The sequence below is a fragment of the Rhinoderma darwinii genome, chromosome 1 (assembly GCF_050947455.1).
Source record: "Rhinoderma darwinii isolate aRhiDar2 chromosome 1, aRhiDar2.hap1, whole genome shotgun sequence".
NCBI classification, from domain to species: domain Eukaryota; kingdom Metazoa; phylum Chordata; class Amphibia; order Anura; family Rhinodermatidae; genus Rhinoderma; species Rhinoderma darwinii.
In genome coordinates, this window is record NC_134687.1 from 542,042,786 (window position 1) to 542,058,907 (window position 16,122).

Consider the following 16,122-nt stretch of genomic DNA (forward strand, 5'->3'; position numbering starts at 1 on the left):
TAAGGAATGAAGGGGAAGCAGCGCTCGTACGAGTGCTGAGGCCCCTTCAATACAGCTGATCGGCGGGGGTTCCGGAAGTCTGACCACGACTGATCAGATATTGACGGCCTATCCTGAGGACGGGCCATAAATTTTTAGGGACTGGACAACCCTTTATTATGGAGTTGGTTCCCCCTTTGCACCTAAAACAGCTTCTTCTCTTCTGGGAAGGCTTGCTACAAGACTTTTTTTTAGTGTCTGAGAATTTTTTCCCATCCATCCAGAAGAGCATTTGTGAGGTCAGACGCTGATGCGAGCAAGTCAAGTTCTTCCACACCAAACTCTCCCAACTATTCCTTTATTTACCTTGCATAAGTACAGTCATGCTAGAAGAGAAAAGGGCCTTCCCCAAACTATTCCCACAAAGTTGGAAGCATAGAATTGTCAAAAATGTCTAGGTATGCTGAAGCGTTAATGTTTTCCTTTACCAGAGCTAAGGGTCAACCCCTGAAAAATAACCCTATAGCATTATCCCTCCTCCACCAAACTTTACAGTTGACATAATGCAGTCAGGCTGGTAATGGTCTCCTGGCATTCGCCAAACCCAGACTCGTCCATCAGACTTCACGATAGAGGTGCTTGATTAGTCACTCCGCAAAACACGTTTTCACGGTTCCAGAGTCCAGTGGCAGCGTGCTTTACATTACTCCATCCAATGCTTGGCATTGTGCTTGGTGATGAAAGGCTTGCATACGGCTGCTCGGCCATAAAAACCCATGCCATGAAGCTCCTGGCACACCATTTTTATGCGGATGTTAAATCCAGAGGAGGTTTGGAACTCTGCAGTTACGGAGTCAGCACCCTGCAACCCCGCTCTTTTTACTTTCTGTGGTCTGACACTTCGTGGCTGAGCTTCTGTGGTTCCTAAACGCTTCCACGTTGCAATAATACTCACAGTTGATCGTGGAATATCTAGGGAAGAGATTTCAGACTGACATGTTACAACGTGGCATCCTATTCTAGTTCCACGCTCAAATTCAGTCAGCTCTTTAGAGCGATCCATTCTTTCACTAATGTTTGTAGAGGCGGCTGCATGGCCAGGTGATTGATTTTATACACCTGTGGCAATGGGACTGAATGAAACACCTGAATTCAATGATTAAAAGGTGTGTGTGTGTCCCAATACTTTTGTCTATATAGTGTATAAACATAAGGGTCCATAGACACACAAGACTGCTAAGCCTAAAACGGGGTGCAACATGTGCGAATAATTCAATAACCGATCATTCGGTTTCAAGTAAAACTTAAACTCAAGATCTTAATTGTTTCTTACCATTGAGTCTAAGGTTCTCTACTTGGGTTTTTGATCATTCTGTTAACAGGAACATTGACAAGAACTTGCTGTTAATGTTGTGTAAACCCTTCCATGTAACTTTGCTGCAGAGGTAACCAGTTCAGTCCACTGATCAACAATCCTCCTTCAGATGAAACTTTGAGATACAGTACAGAGAAACTGGACATTACAATACATGTGGACCCACAGTCTTAAAGAGGCTCTGTCACCAGATTTTGCAACCCCTATCTCCTATTGCAGCAGATCGGCGCTGCAATGTAGATTACAGTAACGTTTTTATTTTTAAAAAACGAGCATTTTTGGCCAAGTTATGACCATTTTTGTATTTATGCAAATGAGGCTTGCAAAAGTCCAAGTGGGCGTGTTTAAAGTAAAAGTCCAAGTGGGCGTGTATTATGTGCGTACATCGGGGCGTTTTTACTACTTTTACTAGCTGGGCATTCTGACGAGAAGTATCATCCACTTCTCTTCAGAATGCCCAGCTTCTGGCAGTGCAGACACACAGCGTGTTCTCGAGAGTTCACGCAGTGTCGTCACTCACAGGTCCTGCATCGTGTCGGACGAGCGAGGACACCGGCACCAGAGGCTACAGTTGATTCTGCAGCAGCATCGGCGTTTGCAGGTAAGTCGATGTAGCTACTTACCTGCAAACACTGATGCTGCTGCAGAATCAACTGTAGCCTCTGGTGCCGATGTGTCCTCGCTCATCCGACACGATGCAGGACCTGGGGCAGGAAGTGAGTGACGTCACAGAGTGATCTCTCGAGAACACGGCTGTGTCTGCACTGCCAGAAGCTGGGCGTTCTGAAGAGAAGTGGATGATACTTCTCGTCAGAACGCCCAGCTAGTAAAAGTAGTAAAAACGCCCCGTTGTGCGCACCTAATACACGCCCACTTGGACTTTTCATTTAAACACGCCCACTTGGACATTTGCAAGCCTCATTTGCATAAATACAAAAATGGTCATAACTTGGCCAAAAATGCTCGTTTCTTTAAAAATAAAAACGTTACTCTTATCTACATTGCAGCGCCGATCTTCTGCAATAGCAGATAGGGGTTGCAAAATCTGGTGACAGAGCCTCTTTAACATAAAAAGCCAGAACAACACTCTTCTGACCTTTTGAGGGACAGACTATAATAATAAAAAAAATTAAAAGCAAAATAAAGTGCAAATAAATTAAATAATACGCATAAAATACCCACCCAAAAAAAACCTACCCTACGCCAATCATTGTCGTAACGCTAGCCCTGATCCAATTACCCTAAAATAGACCTGTAGTATATCCAAATTTACGGTAAACAATGACTATCACAAATAAAAGGTCTATTTTAGGGTAAAACTTTATTACCAGATAAAATTGGCTGAAAAGTTAAAAAAAAAGCATATTTAAAAAAAAAAAATATTTTCAAACTATAGGGCTAAGATCACAGTAGCGTTGATATATGTTTTACCTCTCTTTCGTCAGAGGAAGAGAGGATCGAAAGATAAAATAGAAAGCATCGCTTCCGTTAGAATTACCATTGGTTTCAATAGTAATTCTTTTGTTTGTTGCTTTCCGTTCGTCTCCATTCGCTAGGTTTCAGGGTTTTTTTATCCACAGAAACAAAAGTTTCAAAAAACGGAAACAAAAGAATTACTATTGAAATCAATGGTAGTTCTAACGGAACCGTTGCTTTCCGTTTTAATCTTTCGATTCTCCCTTCCTCTGACGGAGGAGCGGTAAATGTATATTAACGGTAGTGGGAAAGAAGCCTAATCCTTAAAGGGTATCTAAACATTCAACAAACTTCTGACATGTCTAGGTGACATGTCAGAAGTTTTGATTGGTGGGGGTATTGGGTACTATTGTAATAAAATGTGACTATATTTAAGGTGTGTATTCTAATATCTGACTGCATTTGTTGTCCAGTGATTGTAAAGGGATTCTTTTCTTCCAGCACTCCATTATTTCCCTGAGTATCAGTGGTTGGTAGACTTCACAGTTGCTGCTACTGTCGTGTATCTCATAACTGAGGCTTATTACACTTTAATGGCTCCATCACAGGAGATGAACATCAGCATAGTGTGGTGCATGCTCGTTCTGGCATTTGCAGTGTATCCTTTTTAATGATCAGTAGTCAGTCACAATCTTCTCTTTTTTTTTTTTTTTTTTTCTTAAATTGCTAATGTAATGAAGCACTCCACTTTATTTTTTTATTGCACCCTCCATTTGTACATTAGTGTTTCAATGGGGTGCTGTGTGTAGAAATACTTACCGATCCCCGCATCTTGTCGTTTTTCGGGTCCAGCGCCGCTCATGTGATCTTCATTCTGACCTGGTCTGGAATCGCTGCTGTTCAGAAAAACTGGAAGTAAGGCTCCCAATGCATTCCTATAGTGCCTCGTTCTGGCTCCCATAGGAATGCATTGAGAGCCTGAGTTCCGGTTTATTCAAAAGCACAGCGACTCAAGACAAATCAGGGGGAAGATCAAGTGAGCGGCGCTGGACCCTAAACGGACAAGATGTGGGAATCGGTAAGTATTTTTGCACTCCGCACCCCACTGAAACACCAATGTACAAATGGAGGGTGCAATAAAAAAAATAAAGTGGAGTGCTCCTTTCAGTTTCTGTGTAAAATTGAATGATTGAGATTTTGACAGCTAATGGGAGTAATGAATTTTGTTCACATTAGTATCATGGCTCCCATTTATAATGAAGCCATAACGGCATAATACAGATGTGAACAGGGCCATGCTCACGTTTGTTTGTATGAGTACATTACTGTTCACTGCTTCCCGTCATAGCACGGACTACTCATGTCCTAATAGACACTGATACTTTCCACAAGGACGTGAATTACCATCTTCCTGTTCCTTCTCTGTGTTCCATTGCTCCCCCTTCTCCCTGTCTTTTTGTTGTTATCGGCATTGACACATGCCCAGTAATAAACGAGCCAATAGACTTGGTTACCGGCATGTGATCACCATGATTAACCCCTTCAATTCTGATCACCCTGCTGACAAACGGAAGGGGCTACCTTTATCGCTTGCCTGCCAGCCCCAGTATAAGTGTTGCCGGGTCTGTCCAGAAATAATGCTTGTTAAAGCAAACCATAGCTATGCCCTAAAACGTCAGCCTCTTATTCACTGGCAGTTTGACATTGTCATATAGAATGACATTTCTATATAGTCTCCTAATGGGATAATAACAATTCAAAAAATAGTTCAATAAAGGTTGTTAATAAAAAATGAAGAAGCAAAACATATATATATATTTTTTTAATAAACCATTTTTTTTTTTATTTAAAATTTTCATCGAATAGTAGTGATACAGACATATTTCATATTTTCACTTCGCACACTCCCTTCAATAAATCGATGTCAATTACGGTAGACAGTAAATGGCGCAAAAAAAAATACCAATGGTTGAAATGCTTTTTTATATCACTGAATATCTGGTGGAATTTCTAAATAATAAAGTACATAAAAACGTAAACTCTTAATTGATCTCCTTTAAAAACCCAGCAATATACCATTCAACAATTCTGCTGATAGTTCAGAAAGAAGAGGCATTGGTTTGAATCTGTCAAACTTGCTGCGTCAGATAGTTTTGGAAGAGAGTAGATAGAATAGAGAAACAGCCTACCTACATGATTCTGATCCTGGTGACTGCAGAATCTGTCTTGGTTATTATCTCACTCAAAATGAACTACCTCTCTACTTGATTGTTTTGTTGACGCAATAAACAGGATCAGAATCAGGTTGTTAGGCTATTTCTCTATTCTATCCAAATTTGCTGCATTAGACAGTTTTGTAAGATTCAAACCAATGCCTCTCCTGTCTGAACATCAGCATCATTGTAGAAGGGTATATTGCGAAGTTTTTATAGCTGATCAATTAAAAGTTTACGTTTTAATCAATCTTATTATTTAGCAAGTTTACTAGTTATTCAGTGATATATTACAGTGCAAGCTAAATCAAGAAACAAGTTATTTCAGTGAAGCACATGGAAATGCTTTCTTTCACGCGTTTTCCCATTACAAAGTTTTGTAATTGGGGGTCTGAGCACTGAGACCCACACCGATCGCTAAAATGAAGCGGTAGAAGCGCTGTGTCGCTTTGTTTCTGCTCCGCTTTCCTAGGAAAGCCATGAGAGCTGTGTACGGACTCATAGACTGTCTATTGAGCCCGTACACAGCTAGCTTGGCTTTTTTGAGGAAAGTTGAGCATAAACTCACCTGAGCACTTCTGCCACTTCATTTTAGCAATCTGTGGGGGTCTCCGTACTCTGACCCCCACCGATCACAACTTCTGACGTCACTATGACCTGTCAAAAGTTTTTTGAAAGGTTAGTTACCCTTTAACTTTAATGTATGTGCACCCCAAAATTGTGCCTAAAAAACATCTCCAGTTCCTGTGGTCCCTATACCCAAAATTGACTTGGTCCTTGTGTATATAGTATATATTCCCATGTTACTGTGCTTTGTGACTTCACATGTGCACTGCGGGCAGCACAGATCTCCTGTCATGTTTACAAAGATACATTTTGATGTGACTTAGAAATTTGGCAGAAGTTTTAAAAGGATTGGATGCCGCCTCAACAAATCCGTACCTATATGGTGACCGCGAAGTATAAAGCAGCAATATAACGTCCTAGCTTTCCTTGACTGTCCATCTCCAGCAAAGTGCTGTTCTCTCTGACAACCCATTACTTTAAAGTTGAAGATGGTGGTGAGAGATCTGTCTGTGTTACGTTTGGATTTTTTTTCTTTGTCAAAGCCATGGCGATTCTTATTGTGACAGAAAACTACTTGGAGTTCGGACTAGAGACTGGTGAGAGATTACCATTTATACAAACAACATTGCATTTTGCAAAAAAACAAAACACTAATATGATAGTCCTCCTGCCCTGTTAACATCTCTAATAAAACTGCCAGCTCAGTCGCCAATTAATGATATCCTAGATTTACACCTCTTTTGTGCTAAATTGTAGTGAAGATTATTTTTAGTAATCTTAAATATTTTGAAATGCCTATAAAACTACCTAAATCCCGAAAATTCCGTTTTAATTGCAGGTCACCCCAATATCTTTATAACGACCATGTCTTAGGCCCGGGTTTACACCTCATGTAAATATGACACTGGTGAACAAATTTACATGAAAATCTTAAGCTTAATTTTGTTGTAGATTTTGGTGGAGATACTGATCTGGATTTCACTCAATTGCAGTGAAAATCTGTGGCAATTCCACCACAAATAGGGCGTGCTGCAGATTTGAAAATCCACAGCATGTCTACAATCCGCTGCAGATTTTGTATTTTTTTTTATGCTGTTAGGTGTTATTTACACAGTGCTAATTTTTGCATGTATCTTTAAGCCAAAAACAGGAACGGAGCCTAAACACAAAACATATATAAAGGAACGCCTTAAAGTGTCTATTCTCCTAGATCCAATTCTGGCTTTGGCTTAGAGGCTCTGTCACCAGATTAGAAGTGCCCTGTCTCCTACATAATGTGATCGGCGCTGTAATGTAGAGAACAGTGGTTTTTATTTTGAAAAACTATCATTTTTGAGCAAGTTATAAACCATTTTAGATTTATACTAATGACATTCTCAATAGACAACTGGGCGTGTGTTTTTACTTTTTACCAAGTGGGCGTTGTACAGAGGAGCGTATGACGCTGACCAATCAGTGACCAATCAGCGTCATACACTTCTCATTGTTACAGCCCAGCTTCTTTCACTGCACAATCATGCTGGGCTGGAACAATGAGAAGTGTATAACACTGATTGGTCAGCGTCACACACTTCTCTGTACAACGCCAAGTTGGTAAAAATTAAAAACACGCCCAGTTGTCTATTGAGAAAGTCATTAGCATAAATCTAAAATTGCTCATAACTTGCTCAAAAATAATCGTTTTTCAAAATAAAAAACACTGTTGTTATCTACATTACAACGCAGATCAGATTATGTAGGAGATAGGGCACTTATAATCTGGTGACAGAGCATCTTTAAATGCATGCCAAATCTGCACTGTGGGACCAAGGCCTAAGTGAAACCCCATTCACTTACATACATAGTATTGACTTTTTGTGGATTCCGCAACTGAAATTCGGCAATAAATAGATGTGTGAACCCGGCCTTATTCCTCGGATAAAATACTAGTTGTTTGCAGGTATCCTCACACTACACAGCTGGTTTAGCTGTGCCTGTAACATAGCGTCACCAATAAATTTCCTTCACTAAGGCTCTGTTCACATTTGCGATAGTTCTTTTCTGTCAGGTTTCTGCTGTTTTTTTGTTTTTTTTAAGTTTCAAATATCAGAGCATACTGCAGTATTTCATCCAGCGAAAAAGTGGAAACCTGACAGACCCATTATAAATCCATATCTGATCATAAAGGATCCTTTAAAACGATCATGTCTGATTGTAATGGATTCGCCATAATGTTATGGATCCTGTAAAAACAGAAGTCATGAAACCAGTGTAAACTGAGCCTTACTAACAAAATAATTGCTCTACAGGGCATAAACATGGGGTGACTGTTGACCAAACGATCGCTTGCCAGACTGCCCCCCCCCCCCCAACTCTATGGTGTGAGCGCCACTTAGCTTTAGAGCATTGATAGGAATTAGACAGTAGACATACATTTCTTTGTTTATGACCGCTACATAAGTCAAAACCTGGTCTCAATCTCAACTTGTAAAATGTCAGGTTTTAAGATCAGATTTTCTGAAATGTTTTTTGCTTGTAGGTTTCACAAATTTTTCTGAAAGTGCTGTAAAATTTCTTCAAAAACAAGGCTTGGAGTCTCAGTAAGTATTTCCAGTATTGAAATTATTTATACTCCCCAGCAGTATCCTTTTATTTAACCCCTTAATGACCGCCGATGAGCCTTTTCACGGCGGTCATTAATGGGCTTTATTCTACAGCGCCGCTATTCCACGGCGCTGCATTAGAATAAAGTAAACCGAGCAGGGAGCTGTAAAATCTCCCTGCTCTCAGCTGCCAGAGGCAGCTGAGGGCGTCCCTGCTCTGCCGTGTGAGATCGATATTAGTATCGATCTCACCCGTTTAACCCCTCAGATGCGGTGCTCAATAGCGTGCACCGCATCTGAGTGGTTTTGGAGAGAGGGAGGGAGCGCCCTCTCATCCCACCGACACCCGGCCACACGATCGCCAAGTGTCTGTGTCTCCGATGGCAGCCGGGGGTCTAATAAAGGCCCCCAGGTCTGCCTGTAATGAATGCCTGCTAGATCATGCCGCAGGCATGACCTAGCAGATGCCTGTACGTTTTAAACGGACAGGCAATAATACACTGCAATACAAAAGTATTGCAGTGTATTATAATGAGGATCGCATAGTGAAGTCCCCTAGTGGGACTAGTATAAAAGTTGCACATATTTGGTATTGCCGCGTCCGTAACGACCCTCACTATAAATCGATTACATTATTTAACCCGCACGGTGAACGCCGTAAAAAATAAAATAAAAAAACTATGGAAGAATTGCTGTTTTCTGTTAATCCTGACTTTAAAAAAAATGTGATAAAAAGTGATCAAAAAGTCGCATCTTCTCCAAAATGGTACCAATAAAAACTACAAGACGTGACACAAAATACAAGACCTTAAACCGCTATGTCGACGCAAAAATAAAAAAGTTATAGCTCTTCGAATGTGACAATTGAAACATTTTGAAAATGGCTTGGTCATTAGGGCCCAGAATTCAAGCAGGGGAAGGGGTTAAAATGGTTGTTTAGTCCTTTGCCTGGGACAAAAAAAAAAAAACTCCTGTACAATCGTGACTAAACATTTTTGACAGATGAAACATTTTAAATAGTTAGATGACTTTTCTGTGGTGGGAATTTGTTTTTATTTATATAGATCAAAATCGTTGTTGCTTTTAGTGAAGACACGAAATGTTCTCATTTACAAACTCTTATTAAAATAATCCATGATTCCAGTGATTAAAGTACAATTTGTGAGTCCATGGGGAGAAGTCTGAGGCACTCCTAAAGGCACCAGAACTTGCTGTATGATATGACATGGACTGTTCCACACAGGCTCTCCACAGGGGGTACACAAACTTCCAGGCCGCTACTCTTGCTCTATATTTATAAACTCTTTAAGAGAATATTGAGGTAATGATAATCACACTGCCCTCCCTTGGCAGACTCAACAGGCCAACCACGTCTTAAGGATAGGCCATCAATGTTAGTCCTAGAGAACCCCTTTAAAATGCCAATCTGTTTTCTCTTCCATAGAGTTTGGTAATAAGTTGTATGCCAGCAAACGTTAATTAATGTTATATTTGCTTAATTAATTCATATATTTGTTTTTTTCTTTTCCTCACGCAGAGGTCCCATGTCCAAGCTTACATTTAAATTATTCCTGGCGGTCCTGTGTTCTCTCATTGGAGCCTTCCTAACATTCCCGGGCCTGCGTTTGGCTCAGATGCACCTTGATGCCCTCAATCAAACAAGAGAACCGCTGACACAGTAAGGAAGATAGCCGGGCTTCTCAATCAGTCAGAGAATCTGAGTTTTCCAATGTTGGATCATTGTCTTCTATTCTCCATTACATTGGGTTCCAGAACTTGATAATATTTCGTAGAATCAACTAAAGATTCATCCCTTTTTTATTTTGTATATACACTTGATTGTAGCCAAATAGTTCAATCTTTGTTTCTTTAGACCTCTGGCTTCTCTGTGTTGTGTGGCATACTACCACTAGCGGCACCACTACTTCCATTGCCGCTAAATGTTTTGCCATGCATACCTGACATGTCTTCAAGCGGCTCTCAAAATCAAATCAGAGATTTGTCTTGTTCTTCCAGATCTTGTCTTCAACGTTTTCCCTTTTAAAGGGGTGCTCCCAACTAGGGATGTAACGATACCAGAATTTGGACTTCGATACCGATACTTCGAGTAGTATTGCGATTTCGATACCAAAACTATACTTTGCCAACAGTAATAAAAAAAAAAGTTGTTCCATTTTCTGATGTATATTAGTAATTAACCCCATCATGTTTCTCAGTCATAATGGGTTAATGTGTAAGGTACATGATGGGGTTAATTACTATTAATGTGAGGCACATGGAGGTTAAATTCATCACAACTCGTGCCTTACATTAATAAGTGAAAAGTTTTTATTTTTATGTTTTTACAGCGTACACCACATAAATGACGCAAAACAATTGTGGAGGTTATTACGGCCGCGCCAATACCGAATATGTGCATGTTTTATGTATTGAGACTTATTTAAATTTTTATTGTAAAAAATGGTGTATTTATTTTATTTAATATTACTATGTTTTTACTTTATTTTTAAACTTTAATTTACTGGCATATATCAGATATATGCCAGTACATTAGCCTGTGTACGGATAGTACACAGGCAGTTGTTAGGACATACCTAAGTATGCCCTAACAGGAAATATGGTAAGACAGCCCTGGGGTCCTTCAATGGACCCTGGGCTGTCTGCCCATATATGGTATGGTCCTCGATCGCGTCACAGGAATTCCCTGTGACGCGATCCAAAGGGCATCCCCCCTTTCTCATTTACCTCTAAATGCTGCAGTCAGCTTTGATCGCAGCCTTCAGGGAAATAACGGTGGAGATGAGTGGTTTCTCTGATCTCCGTCGTTCTAGAGCGGGGCTGCGGCTGTTGCCCCGCTCCTGACATAAGTGCGCGAGCGGTCAGCATGAGGAGATGTGGCTGGCGCTGCACTAATGAGCGGTGGTTCAGGCACTGAGGACAGAACATGGGGGTGTTTTGTAGTGCGTCCGCCATGTTCTGCCTACAGTGCCGCCGCTCATTAGTGCCACGCTGGCCGCATCGCATTATCCTGACAGCGCGCACTTGTCAGGACTCAGAAGGAGCGGCAATGACTGTGTTACACAGCCGCAGCCAAGCTCTCATACATTCATGTGTTACTATACTAAGCCGTGCATGAATACATGAAATAACGGTATCAAACCGTTTTTGGGATGCACAGTATCGAAACAGTTTAGAAGTTTCTATGCATCGTGCATCCCTACTCTCATCTGATGTCTATGGCACCCCCACCTATTGTGATGAAAGGGGTCCCTGACCTCAATTTGCACCAAGCTAGTTGGCCACATCCAGCCACAGACAAGAAGTGGCCGCTCATTGCACAGCTCTCTCCATTCTAAGTCTATGGACATTACGAAAAGCCTGGCAAATGCGTGGCTTTCTGTAATTCCACAGCCACTTCCAGCCTCTTTACCTGTCTGATTCCTATCAAATGGTCATGGTATATCCTGTTGATATGCTATAAATGTATCAGATGCAGATCCCTTTAACTTCTATTTTTATTGACGTTTCGGACCATGGACGTTGTAAGGCTGAATGCACACGTTGCGTATTACATGCGGTTTTGCTGGGCGGATTTGTGCCCGACAAAATCGCAGCGTAATACAGTATCAGCGTAGGCAATGAGATTCCAGGGAATCTCATGTCCAGGCTGCGGTATTTTTCAAGATGTAAATTGATCCGCGGTGCGTATTTTTGAAACTCCGGCATGTCAATTTATCCCACAATTCCACTTGCGAATTCTATCTATCTATAGTTCTGGGGAAATACACAGCAAAACCCTCAGCATGGAAACGCTGTGATTTACGCAGCAAAACGTAAAAACCGCACCGAAAGAACTATTAAAAAAAACGCACCTTTAGGTTCTTGCTGCACGTTTCTTGCGGTTTCCTGTGTATTTTCCTCCGCAAAATACGCAACCGGTGCACTCCACACATTGGTAACCAGAATAGAATAGGTATTCCACGAGTTCAAATGCAGTTGTGTCTCTTCAACTAATACATTTTAGCAATTAAGTTTTTTGTTTTTTTTTTTGTTTTTTTTTCTGGAGAACTGTTTACGTTTCATGTGGACGTTTGGGCTAGGTTTACCTCTTTTTGCTATGTACACATATTTTATGTTATTGAATTATGAACTCTGTAATTTCCTGAAGCATAATGGTACAATTTGGTGTTTACTTCATTTACAGGTTTTTGCTTCATATAAATTTTTTATCGCCTCTGTTGATGGTGCTGCTGTGGGTGAAACCCATAACCAAGGATTATATTCTGAATCCGCCACTGGGCAAGGATAGTATGCCTCTGTAAGTGTATTCTCTTTTCTGAATATAGTTTAGACCGTGCACTGCCTAGTAGACAATCTTTCCTAATATTTTAATAAGGCCATTGGTGCCTTTTGGAAACATGGACTCTGGTCTATTGGATTGGACTGGCAATGTACATTGCTTCCTGTGAATGTATCCCATGTCCAGAGCAGCCTTATGAGCAAGGTCAACAAACACTACAGGGCTCTGCACTCAGTTTGATTCTTTGCTACGGTTTCTCTCGGTATGATGAGGTGAAGAAGAAGAAGAATATGTATAGTTACCCTACATGACTATATAAAACATTATCAAGGAGCAATTCCTTGCAAAACCAGATGTAGTGGGAGATATTAGAGAGAAAATGTTTGGGGAAAAAATGTCCACTTCACCATATTGTCACCATGCCTGTTTTTGTAACTCCCCTATAGACTATAATGGGAAGTGCCACACAACAAATCGCCTATTTTTATTTTTCTTCCCGTTACATCTCTACGCAACAGGGGACACTGGACCCCTGTTCTCACAATAGGTGAAGATCCCACCTTTTAGACATTCCTAGCATAGGGTATCGAATCAAAGTCTATCATCTACAAGATTGATAACTTTAGATAAAGCTTCAATCTACACTCCCCGCAACCCCTCTCCACAACTGCTCAGCGCTCTGCCCCCATGACCTATAACTGATGGAAAGCTTTCCACCCTACTCTAAATCATACCTCCCCACATGTGCACTTGACCCACTTCCATCCTGCCTGTTTCCTAACCATACTACTGTGTTTATCCTGGAAATAATAATAATCAGTTTGCCTCTTTAAATACAGTGGAGGAATGAACTGCTCTAAAAGGTGCCATAACATTAAATTGAGGTGCGAATTTATTTATCCTTTTTAATTTCTTAAATAATTATGTAACCACAAATCTAGGCAGTAGAAAGGTTGAATGTAATAGTGTTCCCCTTTAATTTGGGATATTTTTTCAATGATTGCAGAATGACTGAGGATGCCTTTGATACAGTGCGACTTTGGGTCATCCTTCTCCTGTGTGGTTTAAGGTTAATCATGATGAGGTACCATCTACAAGCATACTTAAATTTGGCTCAGAAATGTGTGGATCAAATGAAGAAAGAAGCTGGGAGGATAAGCACTATGGAGCTACAGAAAATGGTAAATGTACTTGGACTGATGCATCTCGGCTGTTTTTCTATTGTCCTATTATGCAGGACATTATTGGTTCAGAAATTATTTTTTTAGAATTGACAGACATTTGTTCGCCTAATAAGATTTGATTTAATAAACTGATCTTTGTAGGAAAGTTTTCCGGATGATAAAACTGGGCAAAACGGTTAATTTAGCTTTTTTAAGCCATTGGTTAACACCCCCTCCCCTCGACTCCATAGTTCTTACTATTGTTAGGACCCTATCTTTTACCCCTATCCAGCAGACACAAGATTATTCCAATACACAAAGTTTATCACCAAAACTGTTCATATTAAAATGGGGGTCTAATTTTTGGACATTTGGGTTCTCTCAGAAGGAGACTACACAGCCATATCTAATATATCCATTATAGCCATTACAGTCTGCAACTCTCCAGCCTAACAGTCCGAGGGGTGGAGCATTTGAGGCTTTTGATGCAGTCATTATTTTTTTCCGTTTTTTTTAATACTCCTGACCATTGGCTCGGTTTGTGTATGGCCTGACCGTATGTTTGACAGTGCTTGTTGCAAAAAGCTTTTGTGTTGGTCTCTTGCTAAATGATGATACAGTTTGTATGAGTGCCATAGCTGGCTTTTAATAAGAATGTCTTGTAACCTTATTAATACCTTTTCCGAGGTGACTGCTTTAGTTGCCTGGAAAGTATTTTGTATTGCTCATACGGCGGCACGCTGAACTACTGATGGATTCTGTCTTGTTTTTAGGTGGCTCGAGTGTTTTATTACCTTTGTGTTGTTGCACTTCAGTATGTGGCACCTATGGTGATGCTCCTGCACACAACCCTGCTTCTGAAGACATTAGGTAGGCATGAATATGGCATTTGAATGCTTCCTCAGCAGTAGATCTACCATGCGCATACTAATGTATAAAAAGCTCTTTTTTTTTTCTTTTTTTTTTTGTATAGTGTTAAAATGTTTTCTCCTTTTTTTTACATTTATTTTGTAGGTAATCATTCTTGGGGCATTTATGAATCAAATTCTCCGCTAGAAGCCGTTCAAGGATCTAGCCCAGCTTTCTCTGAATTGCCATGTCCAGAAGAAAAAATGAAGGCAACCGTAACCCAAATTACAATGGCACTCGGGGGGTTAAAGAACATTTTCACTCCTCTTCTCTTCCGGGGACTCTTATCCTTTCTTACCTGGTGGATAGCAGCTTGCCTTTTCTCTACAAGCCTTTTTGGTTTGTTTTATCATCAGTATTTAATAGTGGCATGATCAACTCGATAGCTTTTATGCTAAAAGGACCAAGTAAAAGACAAGAAGCTGCACTGGCAAGAAAGAGCACATATATATTGTCAGCATTATGTCTTGTATCAATGTTTCCTCTGTATTCTCAGGGTAAATATTGTATCAAATCACTGTTGTGAGCTTAATCTTCAATACCTCAGAGGACGAAGAAGACTTAACTGCTGATCCACATACCTAGAATTAAAAAGTAAGTTAAAAAAAAATTATATATATAGAATTTTTGGAAGTTGGACTGATATATAAGATAACCTCATCATCTTTGATTAGTTGGTGTTGCACTCACATTGTTCTTAGTGGATTTTTTTTAATTTTTTTTTTTTACACAACCATGGATGGCATCTCAACGGAGTATCTGTCGATTTCCCACATCTTTCTGTAGAGATCTGAGCCATACAAAGAAAGTTGAGGCTTGAAGATGACTAATTTATTTCTGCTGGGTCTGTCCATTTTTAGTGACACAAGTTCCAGCAGGACAGAATGTATTGCTACTGTATATTACAGTAAATGTATGTGAACTATGTAGTATCTGATGACTTTTCTATGCCTGACAGGCAGGTGTGCTTGAGGGCAGGTAACAAAATATAATCCTGTTATATACAAGAGTTCTTCAATCGTTGACCACATAAACACTTAACAAGTGTTGGTGCTAGTACTGACAGACACAGGACTGTGTATATGTATATGGGTGAGGGGGTCATGAGTTAGGGCCTGTTCACACCACCGACGGGTTCTGTTTGGGGTTTCCGTTCAACTATTCTGTCAAAGGAACAAATGAACTGAAACTATAGCTTCCGTTGCAGTTGGTTTCCGTTACGTAAACCTTCCTTTTTTTTAAATGGAAACTATAGCATAGTCGACCACGCTGTTTTGTGTGAAAGAAATGGAAACTTTGCAGAACGGAAACTAACAGCAACCAAAGTATTACCATTGAAATGAATGGTAATGCAAGCAGAAGCTATAGTTTCCGTTCGGTTTTCAACTCATCTGTTCCTCTGACTGAATGATGAACGGAGACCCCAAACGGAACCCGACGCTGATGTCAACAGGCCCTTATACTTGCAAAGTTTAAAAAGTATTTTTACTGAAGCTTAATCTAAACATCACTCCGAAATCACACATAAAAGAAAGATTGTGGCGTCGGATGTATATTATATATAACATGTTTTTTGTTTTTAACGTAATGAAACCTGTTTGCAGAAGAGGTGTACAAC

The 16,122-nt window shown here is 40.3% G+C and overlaps 1 protein-coding gene across 1 annotated transcript in view; it reads left to right on the top strand.

The window, feature by feature from the left end:
- TMEM161B (transmembrane protein 161B) overlaps nucleotides 1–15,429 on the top strand; it is a 33,105-nt gene extending 17,676 nt beyond the window's left edge. The window contains exons 6-13 of the mRNA XM_075837526.1: nucleotides 3,272–3,428; nucleotides 5,995–6,146; nucleotides 8,069–8,129; nucleotides 9,670–9,810; nucleotides 12,337–12,450; nucleotides 13,439–13,613; nucleotides 14,369–14,465; nucleotides 14,610–15,429. Of these exons, the coding sequence (XP_075693641.1) occupies nucleotides 3,272–3,428; nucleotides 5,995–6,146; nucleotides 8,069–8,129; nucleotides 9,670–9,810; nucleotides 12,337–12,450; nucleotides 13,439–13,613; nucleotides 14,369–14,465; nucleotides 14,610–14,878 (1,166 nt within the window). The 3' untranslated portion in view covers nucleotides 14,879–15,429. The remainder of the gene's footprint in view (nucleotides 1–3,271; nucleotides 3,429–5,994; nucleotides 6,147–8,068; nucleotides 8,130–9,669; nucleotides 9,811–12,336; nucleotides 12,451–13,438; nucleotides 13,614–14,368; nucleotides 14,466–14,609) is intronic.
- The last annotated feature ends 693 nt before the right edge of the window (nucleotides 15,430–16,122 follow it).